The following is a 20,926-nucleotide window of genomic DNA, read 5'->3' as shown; positions in this document are numbered from 1 at the left end:
ACTGGAGGGAATGCAGACGAGACCCAGAATGACTGGGGCCTGTGGCCTCTATCGTAGAGGGGAAAACAAACTGAACCACGTGTCACTCATTGGTTGAATGATCTAAGATGACCATGGAAACCATTCCCAAGCTTTTGAGAGCCACAGGGTACCTGGAGGCTGGGACTGTCCAGGGGTTCTGCTGGGCTGTGAACTCCCAGGAGAGTTCGGGTGATGACGGAGTTGGGGTGATAGCTCAGAAGGTAAAATGCTTGCCTGGCAAGCACGAGGACCCATTTGTTGGTTTGTTTCTATTTTTGTTTTAAAAGGCCAGGCATAGTAGCCGTACTGTGCTATTAGCAGGACTGGGAGGCAGACACAGGCAAATTCCCGAGGCTGGCTGGCAGACAGGCCCAGCCCACCTGGTGATCTGTTTCAAAATCGGGGGGGGGGGGGGGACTGAGGAATGGCAGCTGAGGTTCTTCAAATGCACACACCTACATGTCTTTGCCCACAGGCCCCAGTCATTCTGGGTCTCGTCTGCATACTTGTGCACATGCACAAACACACATACACACACAAAACGAGTGATGAAGGGGTCACACTTCCTTTCTCCCCCTTCCTGGTTGAGTTCTGTGTTGGAAAAGAATGCTTGCTGCTGAGCATGCAGAGTTTCCTGCTGAGCCTGCCAGCCCCGTGTGCCTTCAGCTGAGCTTTGAGACCCCTGTCTCATGGCTCTGCTCATCCCCTGCCTGGGTGCAGGTTCTCAGGCTCCATCTCACATGCATTCCGTTGTCTTGAGATGGGGGCAGGGAGTCTTAGTGGAAGGTTGCACCAGTTTGGTGACACTGGTACCTCACGGAGGCCTAGTTTAGGGAGATACAATATCACACTGTCCTTGGTACAGTGCAGCTCACATCTGAGGGGTTCATAGCTGCCTGTGTTCCCTGCCCCCTGTGCCCCTGCCCCCCTGTGCCCCTGCCCCCTGTGTTCCCTGCCCCCTGTGCCCCTGCCCCCCTGTGCCCCTGCCCCCTGTGCCCCTGCCCCCTGTGCCCCTGCCCCCCTGTACCCCTGCCCCCTGTGCCCCTGCCCCCCTGTGCCCCTGCCCCCTGTGTTCCCTGCCCCCTGTGCCCCTGCCCCCTGTGCCCCCTGCCCCCTGTGTTCCCTGCCCCCTGTACCCCTGCCCCCTGTGCCCCTGCTCCCCTGTACCCCCCTGCCCCCTGTGTTCCCTGCCCCCTGTGTTCCCTGCCCCCTGTGTTCCCTGCCCCCTGTGCCCCTGCCCCCTGTACCCCTGCCCCCTGTGCCCCTGCCCCCTGTGCCCCTGCCCCCTGTGCCCCTGCCCCCTGTGTTCCCTGCCCCCTGTGTTCCCTGCCCCCTGCCCCCTGTGCCCCTGCCCCCTGTGCCCCTGCCCCCTGTGCCCCTGCCCCCTGTGTTCCCTGCCCCCTGTGTTCCCTGCCCCCTGTGTCCCCTGCCCCCTGTGCCCCTGCCCCCTGTGCCCCTGCCCCCCTGTACCCCTGCCCCCTGTACCCCTGCCCCCTGTGCCCCTGCCCCCTGCCCCCTGTACCCCTGCCCCCTGCCCCCTGTGCCCCTGCCCCCTGTGCCCCTGCCCCCCTGTACCCCTGCCCCCTGTACCCCTGCCCCCTGTGTTCCCTGCTCCCCTGTACCCCCTGCCCCCTGTGCCCCTGCCCCCTGCCCCCTGTACCCCTGCCCCCTGTGTTCCCTGCCCCCTGTGTTCCCTGCCCCCTGTGCCCCTGCCCCCCTGTGCCCCTGCCCCCCTGTACCCCTGCCCCCCTGTACCCCTGCCCCCTGTGCCCCTGCCCCCTGTACCCCTGCCCCCTGTGCCCCTGCCCCCTGTGTTCCCTGCCCCCTGTGCCCCTGCCCCCCTGTGCCCCTGCCCCCCTGTACCCCTGCCCCCTGTACCCCTGCCCCCTGTGCCCCTGCCCCCCTGTTCCCCTGCCCCCTGTGCCCCTGCCCTCTGTGCCCCTGCCCCCTGTGCCCCTGCCCCCTGTGCCCCTGTCCCTCCCCACTGCAGCTGTTCCCAAGAGGAAAGGCTCACTTCTGCCCTCTGTCTCTCTAGCTTGGGTGTGCCCCACGCCCCCAAACCCACCTTCCTGAGACTTCACTTCCGAGGGCTCTCGCCATGCTGACGCGCCCCCCACTCCGCCCCCACCCCTATGTGGGTGAGCCCGGTGTGTAAGGTGCTCCCGAGCCTGGCTGCCCCTCCTGGGTGAGCCCAGCTGTCCCTCACTGGTCCCCTGGGGAAATTGAGGCCGGCTCCTCTCTGCGCATGTACGGAGGAACATCTGGAGAGGCCTCTCACATGTTAGTGAGGGAACCCCAGGTTGCACAAGTCTGAGTCTCGGAGCTTGAAGGCCAAACATGGGGGAACATTTCCATGACAGGCAGCAGAGACAAGTCCTCAGCTCAGAGGAGCTGGGCTGCACAGGTCATGGGTTGGGCGGGTCCTTATGCTGAATGACAGAGATATTGGTCTAGAGTATTGCTTAACCTATGTACCGGGGAAATCTTGTGTGTGTGTGTGTGTGTCTGTTTGTGTGCATGTGTGATGTATGTGTCTCTGTGTGTGTATGTGATGTGTGTCTTTCTGTGTGTGCATGTGTGATATGTGTGTATGTGCAATGTGTGTGTCTCTGTGTGTGTGCATGTGTGATGTGTGTGTGTGTGTGGTGGTGGTGGCGGTGGCGGTGGCGGCGGCGGCGGTGGCGGTGGCGGTGGCGGTGGCGGTGGCGGTGGCGGTGGCGGTGGGGCCCCCCAGGAGTATACAGGAGCTACCACTGTGGAAAGTCTCCCCTCTGGCCCAGTTTCCAGACCTCGCTCATTCCTGGATTTGGAGCATCAGACTGAAGTACAGAGGCCTGTGAGAACGGACCCTGTGTGTCCCCCGGCACACGTCTCTCTTGGAGATGCATGCTGATTAAAGTTTCGCTTTTCCTCATCCCCTGGACTTTAAGGGAACTGGAAGGAGTGAGAGTTCACCGGAAGCCCCTGGCTGTGAGAGGGAGGAGAGAGCTAGCACCCTTCTGCCTTTGCTCCTTGGTGTCAGGGACTTGACCTGAGTTCCTGGGACCTGAGGTGGCCGTCCTGGAGAACAGCCAAGCCAGGTGTTGTGAGCTTATGCCCTGGTCTCCTGGTCAGCTCCACAGGAAAGCAGGAGGTTCAGAAGAGGAAGGGATTTCATCAGGCTCAGGTTTGCAGACAGCCGGAGATAGCTGTTAAGGTTATTTCAGGGGAAAAAATTCTACTGCTTATCCTAGCTCTAAATGAGAAATGAAGACTAAGCCAAACAAAATGAGAGAGTCTTCGAGCTGAAAGGGAAAGATGGGCTTTTCTGACTTCCAGGATAATTTAGATTCATTTGTTTGTTCAACAGATTTCTTTTAGAATCTATTGTGTGCTCAGTGCAATGGATTTCAGTGATGGAAAGAATTAGCTTCTTAAATCTCTGGGAAAGTGCTCGTAACTCCTGAGGACAGTTGTTAAGGAGCCTTGGGAACTTGATGGAGTGCCATCATGGAGGTAGTCCCAGGGTGACTCTGACCCCAGACACTGCCCTAGGGTTGACCCCGACCCCAGACACTGCTCAGCCAGGTGGTGTTACAGGACTATCGCTGTGTTCCTGAGGGCACTTTGGGTCATCCAGGCGCTGTGTTTAGATGCTTGCCGGCTATGTTGGGCTTCTAGGGGTCCTGAACCCCTAATGCACACACAGTAGAAATGAGATTTACAGGCTGGGCCTCATGGCGGGGCTGCTGGCAGTGGCCTCCTGCACATCGGCAAAGCTGAGCGCCCTGGAGCTGCACAGCTCTGAAGCTAGAGGCCTTGGCAGTTCCAGCCCTGATGAGGCCTGGCAGGTCCTCCTGGAAGGGCCGAGGAGGCTGGGTGCCAGTCCAGAAGAAGCAGCAGGCAGGCTCCTGCTGGTTCTCCTGGGATCTCCCTGTATCTTCCTCACTCTTCTGGGTGAGTGGCACCCACTCGACCCTGTCAGGAAACGGTGTCAGGACAAGCCCAGCCTCTGTCCCCTGAGTGACTCTCCACCCTGCCGGGTTGGTAACGTCCATGGCACTGCCCTGTCCAGCTGACACCACCTGGTACTTCTTCTCTAATGGCTGAACTCTCAGCTGTGGGGGTATCAGCCCTGCCTCCCTGAGGACCGAGCCATGACCTTTGGCTCGTAGTCCTTTACATCTTAGGGACATGGTAATGCCTTCCCTGGGAAGACACCTTATTTTTCTTTAAACCACAGTCATTCTGACTGTATTTTTACTTCCCATTTGTGATCCTACATAGAGACACAAGAAACAATCCACTGTCGCCTTTACTAAGGGGAAAATCCTGGCCATGGCAAAGACTGGCTTTCATCGGCACCCGGAGACTGGCGGAGGCCGTGGCTAACTGTGGGCGCTTGTCCTAACGCAGCGGGCGCCCACATGTTCCCATGTAGCACGGCCAGCCTGGAGGTGTCAGGTCTCCCAATGTTTCGAGATAAGTTACAAATGCTTGCAGATACCTGCTCTAAACGTTTTGGCAGATTGAAGACCAGGTGTGAAGGTGAGAGGGAAGTGTTTTCGGGAGGAGCCTGGTCCGGCTCTAGTGCAGCTGATAGTTTCTAGTGCAGCCACACCCTGCTTCCCCTCTCGTGGACTTAGAGTAAGTGTGTGGGGTCAATGTTGCGTCCATTCACCCACCTGTCCGCGTGCCCTCTGCTTCAGTGTTTGTGTGACAGCCACGAGGAGGCTGTGCTAGACATGGAGAGCAAAGCTGTCCCAACCCTGCACTCAGCCCACTTCCACCCACCGTCTCTCTAGCTTGTGCCCCACGCCTCCAAACACACCTTCCTGAGACAGACTTCACTTCCAAGGCTGTCGCCCAGCGTGTAAGGGGCTCCCGAGCCCGGCTGCGTGAGCCCGGCTGCCCCTCACTGGTCCCTGGGACTCGCCTCTCCTGTCCACCTGGAGAACATTCCCTTCCCTCTCGGCATTCTGCTCCTGGTTAGCTGGCACGGTCCTTCCCCGCTCTACACGTTAACCCTTTAGGAGTGGACCCCGTCCTTCCCCTTGTGTCTGTGCACGGCCTCAGGTGGTTAACGGCTAGCGAGTCTTGTTGAATGAACGGACGCGATGAACTGTTAGATCTGTGGCTCCCTGGCTCTGTTGGTGGTCTGTCCGAGTTAGTGGCTGAGAACGTTAACTTTTCCAGGTGAGGTGTCAGCCCCTCGGGGCCGAATCTATGTACTCTGTTCGTCTCTGTGCCCAGCGTGTTGTAGCCATCACTGTATTGACACTAGCACTCCAGTGTAGGCCACTCCTCACACGGATGCTCTGTCCTGTTTGTAAGTGGATCTGAGCTCTTGGCAATGACACTGGGAAGATCAGAGATAGCACTGGGGCCTGTGACAGGCGCTGGGGTCTCAGTCCCGCTCTGTGCTGGCTGCAGATCCATCTGCCGTCAGGCATGCCGGCAGACTGCTGTGATGAATGTCTCTGTTGAGGCAGGACGCGTGGCATCGATCACAGCCCCTCTTCATTGAGTTATGAAACGTCACCAGTGAACCCTGTTCTGTGTGCATACCCGTTCTTCTGGGCACCCATCCACGCTGGCTTCCAGAGGTCCTGCCTCTGTTCTCACAGGCTGTGGGTCTCCTCTTGCCTGGGTGGGAGGAGGGATGGGCGTGCCCACGAGGGCAGGGGGAGCAGAGAATGTGGTGGGAAGAGGGCCGCGCTCAGCTGTGGGCACGACGGAACGTGGCTTCCCGGACCAGCTGCAGGGAGGCAGAGGGCGGGTGAGGGGAATGTGTATGAGAAGGGAGGCAGCCAGGGCCCCGTATACTTCATTAGACAGCTTGGTCCTGGGTCCTGTCACCTGTGCAGGGGCAGGGTTCCTGATTGTCATGGGCTGCGGTGGGTTATCAGAAGCTGTTCTCCAGTAAGCAGGCGTTCAGTTCAGAGACATCTTCCAAACAAGGCCAGGCAGGAGCGTGACGCCCGGCTGGGGAAGGGACTCCCGCTTGCACTGAGCTGGGGGCTGTCTGGTCTTGGAGGCTGCAAACCTCAGCAGCACGGCCCTCCAACAGCAGATAGGTTGTGTTAGAAAATTTTGTTAGCATTTTGTCTCAAATGTTCATCTCTCTCTTTTTACACTTTTTAGAGCTTCTTATTTTATAAATAACACCATGAGGTATGTGTAGATATTTGTGTATGTGTGTACAAATCATTATTTCATGATGGAAAATTTCCGGAATTAGAATTTTCAGTCAAAGGGCACACACCCTCCCTTTTCCACTTTCACGTTTGTGGGGGGGGTGCGTGTCTCAATATGTTTGTGGAAGTCCATAAGGTAGCAACTAGGATAATGGCTGGGGGTCACCACAACACAAAGAGCTGCGTTAAAGGCCACAGCACTTAGGGGTCTGAGGACGCCTGTTCTGCAGACTTGGCTGGGTACGCTCTTCCCTTTACTAAGGGGAACCCCTAAATGTGTCTCCGTGATTTGCAGCTGCGCAGGTGTGTTTGTGATGCTGAGCATCTGGCTTCCCTGTCTGTGGTTCTCTCTTATTTGGCTTTTTCATGGTGTTAACAATCAGACTCTCAGATGGGGTGGGGGGAGGGGGCTGTTACAAACACAAACCCTGGCCACCCAGAGGCCCAGTGATAACAGCCTGCTGCTAAGCCAGGCCACCTGAGCTTGAGACCAGCATGGTGGGGAGAGAGAACCGACTCCCACAGCTGACCGCTGACCTCCACGTGTGCACAGTGGCGTGAACTCACTTCCTCCTCTCTCCCAGACATGCACACACAAAATAAATAGACAAACATTAAGAAAAATACCACAAATACTAAAGCCTCCTGGTGAGTTTGCTCTGTGCTGTCTCAACTGCAGCTGGGGTAGCGGCTTAATGATTTGTACCGGCACCAGCACTGTCTCTGTGCTGGCTTCTGCCCATGAGTCAGCGCTGATAGGACGGAGCCTGAAGGCAGACACTCCGTCATAGGACGGAGAGTCGCTGGGCCAGCTAGCGCCTCTTGCTAGGCAATGGCTGGCGGCTGCGCTTGTGTTTGACCCTTGGGGCTGTGGCTTGTCGCGACTCTCCATTTCGCCTTTGTACCTTCTGACAGGCTGAACATTTTTCTGACCGGCATGGACCCGTTCTACTTCCACGCCGTGAATGTGGTCCTGCACTGCCTGGTGACCTTCGTGCTGATGTACACCTGCGAGAAGACAGTCTTCAAGAGCCGCGGGCTGGCGTTCCTCACCGCCCTGCTCTTCGCGGTGCACCCTGTGCACACTGAGGCGGTGAGTGCACGGGAGGCGGGGAATAGTGCCCGCTGAGAGCCGAGTGAGAGCCGAGGGCGTGCCAGCCTGGGCGGGGCACACTACCTGCGCGCCCTTCCACCTGGCCACGCCTCGTAAGTGCTCACGTGGCTCTGCCCGGAGGGAGCTGCAGAGGGGCTAGAGAGCGCTCCGCCTTTTTACTGGTGAGGAGAGTTAAACCCCATGGGCTTTAGGTAACGGGATGTGTGAGGCCCACCTCACGCTGTCGCCCTGCTCTGCCTCGTGCCCGAGTTTACAGCCTGAAGCTGCACGGGCTGAGCACGGAGCTGGAGAGCTGGGCCGTGACCTTCTCCCAGGGCGTGCAGACCGGCTTGGGGACTTAGACGGCCTCCCCGGTCCCTTGATAAGAAGTCTAGTTCTTTTGTGTGGGGAAGACTTTGGAAGGGTGGCTAGTTTGGATCTGTGACCCCTTTCAAAGCTTTGGACACCGTGCACCAGGTGAGTTAGGGCCACGATGCCACTGTGTGCATCCAGTGACAGGAGCGGGCATCCCTGTGTGTGTTGCTGTGGGTAGGTAAGGGCTCTTGGGGCCACTGGCGCCCAAGCTTTCGGGCAGTGCAGCTTTCTGGCTGAAGGACACCACAGTCTCCATGGATGGCCTACAGCGCCTCCTCGGGCACCTGGGCCCGCCCTGAAGAACTGCCCAGGAGCTCGAGGCACTGCAGCTCTCCTGGAGCTCTCCTTGTTTGCCTGCTCTTGTCTGCATGAGGAATGCGCACTCCCTGTGACTGACTGTCCCAGCAGACGCCTCTGAGTCGCCTGCAGAGGACAGTTTTGATGTGTTGGTGTGCTGAAGCCTCACAGAGGGACTTCCTAGCCCTCTCTGCTCATTTTCTGTTTCGGTGAAGAATATGTCCTGGTGTCAGCAGGATGCGATGGTACTCTGTGCTGAAGCTCTGAGTCAGAAGTGAGATGGTGGACACGGGGCTTCATACAGTGTTTATCGGAAGTGTGTGATCACATGAGAAATGTAATGCAACTAACTGATACCATAGTGAGGACTGGTCTTGCCAGTTTGGTATATGATATGTATTTTTCATGAGCAGAATTCTAAATCTTTAAGCCCAAGGTGATTAATATTGATTTATCTTTTAGTTAAACAGTGGTTATTCCTAAACCAGCTATATACCCAAATCACCACACAGAGACTAGGATTTATTTAATTAACCTAGAGCACAATGCTGGCAATAGTTACTCCATCCTAAACCTCCAAGATCGCATAGTTTCCTTTTCTTTTAAAACAATAATAATTATAAAAGTTATGATATGAAAACTGTTAGGTAAGATTTACATGTGTAATGCCCAGTTTACATGCACTTGGCAACTTAGGACAAAGTATTTGATTATCTATCCTATCCTGACAAGTTTAGAGTTCAATACCTAAATTAACTTTTATCCTTGTTGATATTACCTATATGAAAATATTTTCTTAAATTCTAAAAAACTTAAGATAAATACTGTGAAACTATAACTACCAGAGACTTCTTCAACCCCACCAGAGACTTGAGAAGGAATAAAATTAGTTACTGGAGTAAATAGGAAGTGTATGTTAGCAGCTTCCAACAACAATTAAATGACAGTTTCCTGCCTGAACAGTCACCCCAAATTCTCTATAACATTGGAGCATCATCTTTAGCCTTCTGGCTCAGAATATTTGACAGGATATGTGAAACAGGAACCATTTAGGACTTGCTTACCCTGTCTTAGCACAGTTCGGGCAGTCGACTTGTCCTGCATTTAAGCTTGTCATTTTTGGCAAAATTCTGTCTGTCGAGAAACAAGGGTGTTTTCTTTTTGCCTCGATGGCTTGTTTGCCACATTTGAAGCCTTCTCCATATGGAGGTTCTTTGATGCCGATCATCTTCTTTGAGGGAGGCTGGGTGCTGCCAGGAGATGACCTGTCTCATTGTCAAGGAATCTTTAAAATAATAAAGACATTTTTAAAAGCCACCTTCTGTAGGTCTCTGAAGTTTTTGAAGACTACCTATCTTCATGCAGTTGACCTGTCTACAGAGTCATGTATCTATCTGTTAACTCTAGGATGTATACTCCTGTGATAAATTAAACTACTGTTTGACATGACTATGACCTTGTTCCAAGACAACACTAGGATCTGCATTTCTACTTTAGCATATAGACCCTCATTTAGTAATTGAACCTTAACAATACACTTACAATATCCAGTTGGCCTATAGCTGAAGACTTTCTCTCCAGCATCTCCGTGGGCTGCCATTTTGTAATATCTTTAGGCCTCTGTGGACTTTTCTCACCTGGAACGTCCTCTTTTGGTGTTAGTGTAAGCACCAGATTGGGTTGCTCTGAAGGCTCTCTATTTTGATTCAAAGATTCCCCCAACCTCTGTTCTATGACCCTTAATTTAGCATCTGTTTTCTCAGTCTCTTCTTTCTCCAAGTCTGTCTTATCCTGATCTCTCCCAAAGAGGATATACAAAACTGAAATCATCAGTGAAATCATTTTATTTGTATGCTAAGAGAAGCAAACTCAAATGGTCCCTAGAAGCACGGTGTCATCATGCCTTCCTCCATTTCAACATAGGAAAGTATCTTTTTTAATCTCAAAACCTTTCCCTAAGGACTTCACTTTCTTAGACCCAGGTTCTCTCTTAGACTTTATCAGTCAGATGCTTGTGGCTTCTCAGTCTGTCCGTGGCTCCTGCTTCCAGGGAAAGGTGTTTTTTCTGCCTCCCTCACTGGATCCTGACCCCTTCCTCACTCTGGGAAGTAAATGGGTCCACAAATGTTTGCTCCTCAGATAGGCAAGAACTGCTTCTCAAAGGGATTTCACTTTCTGCCTGGCTAGTTCAGTCGGTGGAGCATGAGACTCTTAATCTCAGGGTCGTGGGTTTGTGTCCCACATAGGGCACCATTTGTTGTTGATTATTAAAGTTTAATATTGATTTATCTTTTAGTTAAACAGTGGTTATTTCCAAAACAGCGGTATAGCCAAATCACCACCCAGAGACTAGGATGTATTTAGTTAACCCAGAGCACAATGCTGGGCAACAGTCACTCCATCCTCAACCTCCAAGCCCGCAATAGTTTCCTCCCATTCAGATCTCCCACATTATACTTGCTTTTAGTCATATCTTAGGTCTGATACATCTCTCCACATGGTCCCAAGTCCTCTCCTGCCAATCCCTCCTTTCCAACTTCTCCCACTCACCTCTTTTTCCTCCCCTCCAGAACAGGATGCCCCACCCCATCTTCTCCATTGCTCAGCATTGGCTGGTCATTTTATTGACAATACAGAGAACAAATGGTGGCATGTTTACACACACTTGAGACAAGTGATGCTTAGAATAAGCACTACAATGCAATGTCCAGATTGAAACCAGATAATGGGGTAGAGAAATCAGCATGTGAATGAACAAGAGTAAATTGTATACAATCCACAAGAACATTATACCAACACCGAGGTATACGTGTGTGTGTGTGTGTGTGTGTGTGTGTGTGTGTATCAACAGGATATGTACATATATGAGCATATGTATTAGTGTTTGTGTGTGAACATCTAATATACATACATATTATATGTTGGGGAAGTAGTGGATAAAAATCACTGATAAAAAACAACTGCATCATAAGATAGTTTTCCTTCTCTCTCTGAGAAAGTCAGACTGGGCAGAGTTCCTACGGGGGGAAGACTGAAGTGTAAGTAATGGCCCCTGCTGCCAGCACGGTAAAGCTGTTCGCTAGACTTCTGGAAAGCAGGGACAGTGATAGGAGACAGGAGCTGCTGTAAGGACCGATGTGTTGACAACCATCGCTTCTATCCAAAATAAAGTCAGGCTGGCCCACTGGTTAGCTAACAGATCACAAAACCCGACGTGAGCTGGCGGGCCCTGTGTGGGAGTTACCTGACTTCGGAGCTCACAGCATCAAGCCTGGGACATACATCCTGCTGTTCTCATCCATGGGAACAGTCTAAAGGTGGAAGCCAGACTGAGAATTGTCTTGCTCTCCTAAAAAAAGGCAGACCAGTTGCACATACCAAACCCAGCCACACTTACTAACCTGCTCACCTTCATGTCTAGTATGTGAATTTTAACCAGAAAACCAATACGTAACTAAAATATAATATGTGGAGAAATGTGATTATCCCAGGAAATTTTAAAAATAAATAAGCAAAAAAAAAAAAAATAAGCACTGTAGATATAGCTCTGTACTAGAGTAATTGCTTAGTATGTGTGAGGTCCTGAGTTCCATGTTTTGCAACATACACACACAGACCAAAAAGATTCCATATGTATTTTCATTATAAAGAGGTAGTATGATACATAAAATATACCTAAACATCACTCTGCAGTGCATCAAGAGAAAATGCTGAGGGGAGGTAGCACTCCGGTATGTGAGGTCACAGGAAGAGAACCCTGCAGAGGTTTCCATGGAAAGAGGTTTCCATGGCTCAGCAGGTGTGATGGCCAGGGCAGTGGTGTCCGCACCTGGGAAGTGCAGGCAGGAAACTCAGGAGTGCAAGGTCACCCTGGCTATGTGTGCAGCCTTCCAGCCAGCCTGACATTCAGGGAATGCAGTTTCAATGAACTAGGGAAAGATTGAAAGCTCTTGGATTTAGGCAGAAGACGGGCAGCCTGGGCTGCTCCGGCTCCCATGGAATAATACAGCCCGATTCTGAAATGCCAGCATTTATGGTGTGTGAGGGGTTTGATCCTCTTAGTTTTTAAAAGTAGTTTGGTAAATGTTATGAAATACCTAACTTTCTAATACTCTTTGTGGACATAATATGAAGAAAAATAACCACAGATTTCTTTTCCTGGCAGTGTTGGCCATATTGAAGCCCAGGGTGATATTATATTTTTGACAAATTTACAAGCTACAGTTGTGTACTGTACTTGGGGACAGTTATTGCAGGAAAGATCAACTGTGCAGTTAGAGTTTTAATTCATTGGCTGAGGAGAGAGAGAGTACGCAAGGCAGCCATGGGCAGTGTGATCAAAGCCTGATAGAGGTTAGGTTGGATTCTTCAGAAATAGGCAGATCCTATTAGTAAAGTGAGCTTCGGAAAGGGCTTTCTGGGGCTTTTGTGCTAATACGAAAATCCATAGGAACACGATTAAAGAGACACAGGTGTTGAAGAGCCGGGAGAGGATATTATTTGGAGAAGGTGGTGGGAAGTTACTTGTGTTTGCAAGATGAAGGAGCTGTGGAAATCTGAGCCAACAAAGCATTTACACTATAAAGCAAGGTGGACTCTGCTGTTTAATTATAGATTGCAGTTCAGGCTTCTAGAGAGGACAGGGAGACGGAAGAGACAATGTGCTTCACAGACAATTAGTGATAAATTATTGAACATGCACAGTGAGACATGGGGGCCTGGGGAAATCTCCCTTCTTCATTAAACCAGACTGAAATGGACCGTATTGTATTATTCCAGGAAGATGGAGAATTTAAATGTGGGGTGGTTTTGTATAGATGCGTCGACATGGCCCTGTGTCAGCGTGTTGACTCGGCTTATGTCACAAGTGAGGTTAACATAGATAATGAGTCTAGGCATGTAGGTGCCAGATCATCGGAGGCAGAGTTAGTTCACATGTAAGTGGGCGGGGACACGTTGGCTGATCTTGCCTTTCAGTACGCATTTGAATGCACGCATATGGTGACAGTGGGGAATCGCAGACTCAGGACCGGACACCCCATTTAAGCCCTCGGGATTCTTGAGCAGGCCTCCTAATGTGGCCTTTCTTTGAAATTTTATGCTTTTCTGGATCAAGACAAAAACAGCAAATTATTGTGATTCTCCTATGAAAATGTGACTTTGGTCTCCATAGACATCACAGGCTTGGAGGAGTGAAAGCAAGGACCCAGGAAGCCGGCACACGGAGCAAAGGTTAGAGCCAGCAATCCTAGACTGAACAGGAGGCTTGGGAGAAAATTGGCTGTGATCTCGGCAGCCGATCTGGCTCCTGGCTGATGACACACGTCTCACTCATCCCCGCTCTGTCTGATGCTCATGGAGCTCATTCTTGCAGATAAAATAAATATCTGTAACTCTACACAGAGTCTTGGCAAGGTCCCTGTCAGTAGCGTCCTTAAAATAACACATGGAACCTGAGGGCGAATGAAGGTCTAACAGGGATTTTCTACACGAAATTTTGTGATTGTGGCTGATAGGTCTGCACGTCAGCTCACGCACGCGTAACCCTAAAATCTCAGATTCCAAAGTCTCCAAAGCCCAACTCGTTGAGTGTTGACATGAGGGGACAGCTGGGAAATCCCCCACCTGACCTCACATGACAGGTCACAGTGGAAGCCTGGCAACACCAGCAATATTGTCTAAGATCACCCTCAGACTCTGCCCAGACAGTATGCGGCGTTAGTGGTGGATTCTGTGCTTAGTCTTCGGCCCCTCACCAACACATGCTGCTGCTTACACACGAAGATGCTCTAAAATCTGAAAATAAAATTCTCAGACATTTCTGGTGCCAAGCAGTTAGGGTGACCTGTGTTTATGTTCTGCGCAGTTGTGTTCACAGCGCTTTGCAGCACTTTAACCGTGTTGACGTACAGCCTGCTCATGAAGGCCTGCAGCCCGTGGCTGGGGAACGTGCGTGTGTTTCTGCCCTCCTTGTGCCTTTTTAAATGTGCTAATGCTGGCAGGTTCAGCCACCAGCACCATGGCACCCTGCTGCCTGTCCCCCAGCGCTCACTCCACTGCATCGGCGCTGCCTCCCCTTCTTTCTCCCCCTAAGAACAACGCTCGGTCTGCTGCCCTCCAAGACAAGTGCACAATACACGAACGCTGGCGCCTTTCCTGGCCCGGCTTCAGGCTCCTCGGTCTCAAGCTCCTGAGATCTCAGTCGCCTCCACTTTCACTCTCAGGCTGCAGGGCCAGCCTTCCCTGATGCCCCTGCAGCCAGGATGGAGCTTCAGTCACAGCAGACACAAACAGAGCAGTCTTTAAAACTGTGCTCCAGTTTCTCCTGTACGGTTTTATATCTTGAATAAGAGAGAGAGAGAGAGAGAGAGAGAGAAAGGAGAGAGAAGAGAGAGAAATACACAAACATCTTTTGGAGCACAGTGGTACTGGAGCTTGTAAACCACGCCAACGTCCCTGCGCCCTGCATGCCCACCGCAGCCCCCCGCTCACGCCCCGTGCCCACCGCAGCCCCCTTCTCACACCCCCGTGCCCGCCACAGCCCCCTCTCACACCCCAGTGCCCGCCACAGCCCCCTGCTCACACCCGCGTGCCCACCACAGCCCCCTGCTCACGCCCCGTGCCCACCGCAGCCCCCTGCTCACACGGCTGCTATGGTCCTACCAGGACTCGCCAATTTCTCACTCTCTGCTTTTGTTCTGTCATCCTCTCCCCGCTGTAGGAAGACACTGTCTTCTGAGGTGGCCGGAGGGGGCTGCACAATGCAGCTCCTTCACACCAATAATTCAAGTGTGCATTTCCAATAGGACAGCGCGGCTCGCAGCTTCGCTCTCATGCAGTCCTGAGTGCTGGCTTTCTGCTGCATGATACACATTTCAGTCTGCTGTGGAGTTTATATTAAAGTGCACATAGTATAAAGTTTTGAAGATATTTGAATGCAATTTATAAATGTTATATAAATACATATTATATAATGTGTAACATACTTCTTAGAAGCATGGTACATTAAAATTTATGACTGGAGAATGAAAATAATATATACTGTGTTTAAATAAATAATGCATATTTTAAGTGCCTAAATTCAATATCAGTGTTGGTATATAATGCACTCACACACGGGGACGCTAAGCTTCTGGTTTCCTGTTGTAAACTGTGCGTAGGAACACGGAAGTTATGACGAGTAAAACTGAAGTGTAGCCCAGACAGAAGGTCTCAGCGTACATGGACACGCTGTAATTTAAAGTGTGTTTGTGTTTATAAGGTCTGCACAGCCCCATTCTTGTGGCTGTTCTCGCTGTGAGTTGTCTGATTTTCCCCATGCACGTGGGTAGCTCACACGTCCTTAGCGAGGAGCGGGCGTGCGCGGTGGCATCGTGGGAAACCATCGTCCTTCTGATTTCCCGGGAGAAGGAGGTGCTGTCTCAACACACCTTGTCTGTGTCTTCTGGAAACTGAGTTGTGAGAAGTTGAGGTGGGTGCCGCACTCGGCAGCGTCCTGGCGCCGCTGTCAGCTCCGGTTGCGGCTGCCGAGCAGAGGCCTCGCTGCCTCTGCCGCACACCGCGCACCGACGCTCCCGGCCCGATGGTGCTCCACGCTCCGTCTCTGTCCTCCCCTCCTTCCCTTCTCTTCCAGCACACCCACCACCCACGGCGGCCAGCCGAGCCGTCTCCCCGTGCTCACTCGGGTGCTCGCTGCTGTGTCTGTGCACGCGTGACCCAGGAGTCCTCCATGTGACTGTGGTTTTCGTGCCGTTAGTGGTTTAGAGGGCACTGTGCTCCTTGCGAGTGTAGTTGGGGTTTCCGGGTCTGTTCCGGAGCCCCTTTCCTTCAGGTTGTTGTTTTACTTTTGATGAGCATTTCTGAGCGCTCTGTGCCGAGAAGCTCCCCCTGCGCTCGCGTCTCCCAGCCTCCTTACAGGGGCGCTGTCTGAGATGGGACGGGGGTAGTGGGCACTGACAGACTGAAACCACAGGTGCACACATGCACACACACACGCTCGCACACATGCATGCCAGCACACACACGCGTGTTGGCGCTTGTAGCCGCCAGCAGTCAGGAGTCCCCCTCGTTGTTGCTTCTGGTTCCCTCCGCTGTGTAAATGCTCCATGAGCCATCACTGCCCACACCCAGAGGTGGGCACAGTGCCCGGCACTCAGGGTTTGGCTGTTTATTGAGCCGGGAGCCTGGGCGTTGCACACTGAGCTCTGCACTGGCCCGGCTGTGCCCACAGCCCTTACAGCGTTTTAACAGTTGCTGGTTGAACAAACTTACGCGAGATGGTCATCTGTGGAAGAGATGAGAGACAGGGTAAGTGTGGAAATTCCACCCCTTCCCTTCTCTCTCTCTCTCTGCAAGGGTGAATGTGTGTGATGCACAGAGGCCCGTGGTCCCAGCTTGCTGTCTGTGCGCTCTCTGCTGTGCTGGCCCCAAACCAGTGCGTTTCCTAAGACGCAGAGACGTGAGTGTTCGAGGCTCACACTTTGTCATTGTGTTGTGCTCTCTAGGTGGCTGGCATCGTGGGCAGAGCGGATGTGCTGGCGTGCCTCCTGTTCCTGCTGGCTTTCCTCTCCTACCACAGGTGAGTGGGCCCGCACACCCTCCGGGGCTCTGCACACTGCCAGTGCGCTCCCTCCCCACGTGCCCAGGCTCCGGGCGCAGCATTCTCAGCGCGGGTGTCAGGGCAAAAGCCCCTCTTTACCCAGTGTCCAACTGTTATCTTCCAGCCCCCCTGTGAAGCATTTACTATCCTGTGTGTGTGCGCGCGCGCGTGCGTGTGTATGTGTGAGTCTGTGTACACTCGCGTGCGCACGCATGCTTGTGTGCCTGTGTGTGTGAGAGAGAGCGTGTGTGTGAGCTTGTGTGTGTGAGCATGTGTGTCTCCACTCCCAGGATTACAGACACGGCGTCCACACCTTTGGTTGGTCTAATGTGGGGGAACTGAGCTGAGGTCCCGTGCGTGTGCAGCGGGTGCTTTGCTGGCCGAGCAAGTGTGGTTGGTGGCCAGCTCTGTGGAAAAGTCGCGTCTGTCGTCAACTGTGCCTGTAGTTCTAGCTGTTCCGAGACGCAGTGCGTAGGAGCTGTCACAGACAGACAGGGCTTGTCCTTCGCTTCCAGGGGCAGGGAGCTGGCCGTGCCGGTGTCCGAGGAAGTGCTAATGTTTCCTAGGCCTGGTTAGCATTGCAGTTTGGAAAGTAACACTGAAACACCTTGACATTCCCGTAGGAGATTGTGATTAAAGTAAAGATTGCCAGGCTTGGAGATGATGGCTCAGAAGTTGAGAGCTGTTCTTCTGCAGAGGACCGGAGCTGGCTCCCGGCTCCCGTAGTCACCACCTAGTCCTTGCTACCCTGCTGTTCCCCCATTTCTGCAGTATGGAATCCTGCTTGCTAGCGGACATCTGTGCTTGTGCCAGGGAATCCGGCTTCTCCGTCCTTACGCGTTTGTTAGTAATGTGTGTTCTAATCACTGAATATCCTCCTGTATACTAAGTCTGTCCTCACCTTAGAGCTTTAAATGACTTTTTGGCATTTATTCATTACAAACCACATCGTATCCTGATTTGCATACTATATTTTAAGCTGATATTTTTGGACTTTTACCTATTTAAACAACATTTTTAAGGATTTTAAAAGTGTGTAGGTGAATCTCTGAGTGTCTGCGTGCACATTGGTGTTTGTTCCTGAGGGGACTCCCAGCAGGGGAGGCCTCTCCTGAGCTGCAGCTGCAGGAGGTCCTGGGCTGGCTGAGGGGTCCTGGGAACCGAACCCTCCCTTTGGCAGCCCAGCAGGAGCGCTCCCGCCCCACGCGGTCAGCTTTAAATAGGTGCCTGGTGAACGCTGTGGAGACATTGGTGCCCGCTGCCCTGTCCCACGCCACACACTCCTCTAAAGGGCAGCGCCCCGCGTGCTGAGGACAGTCCCGCTTGCCTTGCAGGAGTCTGGATTGGAGCTGCGAGGGCCCGGGCTCACCCGCCACGGCCTCGCCCTTCTTCCTGCTGCTCAGTCTGCTCCTGGGGACCTGTGCCATGCTGGTGAAGGAGACGGGCGTCACCGTGTTCGGCGTGTGCCTGCTCTATGACCTCTTCTCCCCTTCCCACAGGCAGGACGAGCTGTGAGTCATTTCCCACCTTTGCTGTCGTGTGTTACTTTTCCTTTTATGCCAAAACTGACAAAAGTAGCTTCTGGCTCTTGGTTTCTAAGTGTGTCCCAGCTGGCATGGGGAGCAGCCCAGTCCACAGCCAGTCTGCAGCTCCTGTGAGTGTGTGCTCCTGAGGGCATCTGGTTCACAAAGACAGTCATGTTGTGAATGGCGGGTATTAACAGCCCATGCTGAGTCCACACATTCTGGCTGCCCTGAGCCCCGGGAGCTAAAGCCCGTCTGCCTGCTCTAGTCCTCTGACCGAAGAGCCTCAGGAGGCTGCCTGGAGCCTGTCTTGGCTGGTCGTGACCACTCACTCACAGGTCAGACAGGAAGCCTGCTGGGAGCCCCGTTCTCCTCCACCCTGGAAAGGTGCATCTGTGTGGCTTGTGGTGGGGAGTGACTAGGGCATAGCAGAAGTTCAAACGCTGAAAGTTTCCTCCCTGACCAGATCCACAGTTCTCCACAGCTTTACATGTAGTCATTAAGCAGAGGAAGGACAGGTGCTGACAGGTTGTGGATCCAAGGGAGTACTTGCACCCACTGGAGGGAGTGCAGAGTAGCCTGGCCACTGCGGGCACTGTTGTGGAGGCTACTCAGACAAACAGACGATCAACAAGTATCAGTCATGTGATCCAGCTGTAGCATTTCTGATATTTATCCAAAAGACGCCAAGTCAGCATTCCAGAGAGACATGAACTGGATCTCTGTTGCCGTCTTAGTTACAGCAGTTAGGTGTGGGATCCATCTCAGTGTTCATCTCTATAAAGCAAATGTGGCATTTATAGACAATGGGATGCAGCCACAAAGGAGGAAATGAAGATCCATAAATGGTGAATTAAATCAGAAAGACACTTAGCACATATTTTCCTCGCATTTCTGGGTTATAGAGTTGTGTATGTAGTTAGTTAGGTAGGTAGGAATGTATGTATGTAGGTAGGTAGGTAGGTAGGTATATAGGATGTGCGAGTAGAAGGCAGGCTGTCATGCTAATAAAGTGGGGGTAAGTGGAGAGGAAGGTGTTGGAGGGATATGGTTAAAATGCGTCATACGCTTACATGCAGATATCCCCATGAAACCCAGCAGCTTGCGCAGTGACTATGTGCTAGTCAAAATAAGCTGAACAGACCTGGCAATGCGGCTCTGCTTTTGAGAACAGAGAGTTGTAAGCAGCAGAAATGGGGCTCGGGACTGAAGAACACACCCTTTCAGGGGTCTTAGTGAGGGGTCAGGGGACGGCTGCTCTTGTTACAGTCCTTGTCATTGCGTCTGACCTGTTCTCTTCTCAATTTTGTGAGCTGTAGGAGCAATGGGGTGACCTGTCAGCACAGCCTGGGGCGGCCCGGGAGCCCCCAGCCCGCCTCTCAGCAAGCCCACCCACACCGGGAGAGCAGAAAGCAGCGCGTCCCACCCAGAGACGCTTGGGGAGGCTGCCACTCACCGCTGCCAGCCACGCCCCGGGGCAGGGCGCTTCCTGTGTCCCCACGGGCGCTGTGGTCCTTGATGAGGTATGGAGCTGGGTCGTATTCCTTTCTGGTGCCCAGGGCTGCCGCCCGTGCTATCTGCAGAGCTGAAGTGTTGGGCCAGCTCTTCGGGCACCCTTCCTCCCCTCAAGGGTCCTGGCTTGGGGACTTTCAGGGTGGGCTGGGAAGGTAGTTTGAGTGCTGGAACCTCTTACGGGTGGTAACTTGCTCTGTGTTGCCAGCAGCTGGACTCAGGTTCTGAGTGTCGTCTTTGCCTAACAGTTATTTAAGTGTTTGAGAGATAAATGAGTAGGAGGGGCGTAGGAATGGATTGGAATCAACCATAAGAAAAAGAATACAGTGGACCTGGCGGTGACATCACAGGAGGAAAGAGGTTAAGTAGAAGAATGTCGGGATTTTCTGCATTTTTATTTTAAATTTTGTCTGTGGGGTGCAGGTCCTTGTGTGGGCAGATGTGGTCTGACCTCACTGGGCTTGGAGTAACTGAGATCCAACAGACACTTGGCCTCTCAAGAGCCCAGTTTGCTGTGTAGTCTAATTAATGCCTGGAGTTTTTTTATGCAGTTAGTTTAAATTTATATGTCTTTAGCTTTAATGATGGCTGGCCTTAATATCTGGCTTGCAATATTCCTAAAGAATTAGCCAACTGCTGTTTCAATCCACTGTTAGCCCCTGACACCAGCAAAGCAGGTTCACTGGGAAGCTGACATAAGCTTGTTACTGGGTGGTGGGAGTCGTGCCCATCCTGCTGTTTACCTCATTTCTGTCACAGAGGCTGTTGAGGGTGATGTTACATTCCCGTGACTGGAGAACACTGGGTTCTTCGAAGGCACAAACCTTGTCCACACTCAAAGCGAGCATGTGTTGGAGGTGGGGCTGACCCTGGGTTGTGTCACTCAGACCTGGGCTTTGCTGCTCGTCAGGCTTTGAGTCCTGGTGAGGACGTGGTGCCTCAGTGGAGGTCTCTACCTACTGGCCTGTGTGGTCTTGGAGCGATTCATGCAGTCATCCGTGGGTCTGCATGTGAGGGCTGGTGAGAGCCAGGCTACCAGCGCCGGCAGACTGTGTTCTGCTTCTCCCAGGCCACCAGTGCTGCCAATGGGCACAGCCTCAATGGGCAGGACGCCGCGCTAGGATGGACGTTCCCTCCCGGGGAAGGAAGGCTGTGCCACGTATTCGTTTGAGTGTAAACTTATTGTTATTGAAATTGGTTTTGAAAACTCTGCTTGTACTTTTGTGAGATGTGGTTGGGTAAAGCTGCTGTGTCCGGGGAGGCGACGACAGCCTGCCCCTGAGGCGCCTGGCTCTGGGGACAGCATTGCCTCATAGCCCCTTGCTTTCCC

At 52.7% G+C, this 20,926-nt stretch overlaps 1 protein-coding gene across 5 annotated transcripts in view; it reads left to right on the top strand.

Moving 5' to 3' along the window:
- Tmtc1 (transmembrane O-mannosyltransferase targeting cadherins 1) overlaps positions 1–20,926 on the top strand; it is a 173,161-nt gene that overhangs the window by 8,703 nt on the left and 143,532 nt on the right. For all 5 annotated transcript variants that reach the window (XM_060384532.1, XM_060384531.1, XM_060384533.1 and 2 more), the window contains exons 2-5: positions 7,113–7,290; positions 16,467–16,540; positions 17,896–18,072; positions 19,404–19,607. In XM_060384532.1, coding sequence (XP_060240515.1) covers positions 7,113–7,290; positions 16,467–16,540; positions 17,896–18,072; positions 19,404–19,607 — 633 coding nt within the window. The remainder of the gene's footprint in view (positions 1–7,112; positions 7,291–16,466; positions 16,541–17,895; positions 18,073–19,403; positions 19,608–20,926) is intronic.

Source organism: Meriones unguiculatus, chromosome 5 (assembly GCF_030254825.1).
Source record: "Meriones unguiculatus strain TT.TT164.6M chromosome 5, Bangor_MerUng_6.1, whole genome shotgun sequence".
In the NCBI taxonomy this organism is placed as follows: Eukaryota; Metazoa; Chordata; class Mammalia; order Rodentia; family Muridae; genus Meriones; species Meriones unguiculatus.
Note: the sequence above shows the minus strand (reverse complement) of the source record. Positions and strands in the feature narration are given on the sequence as shown.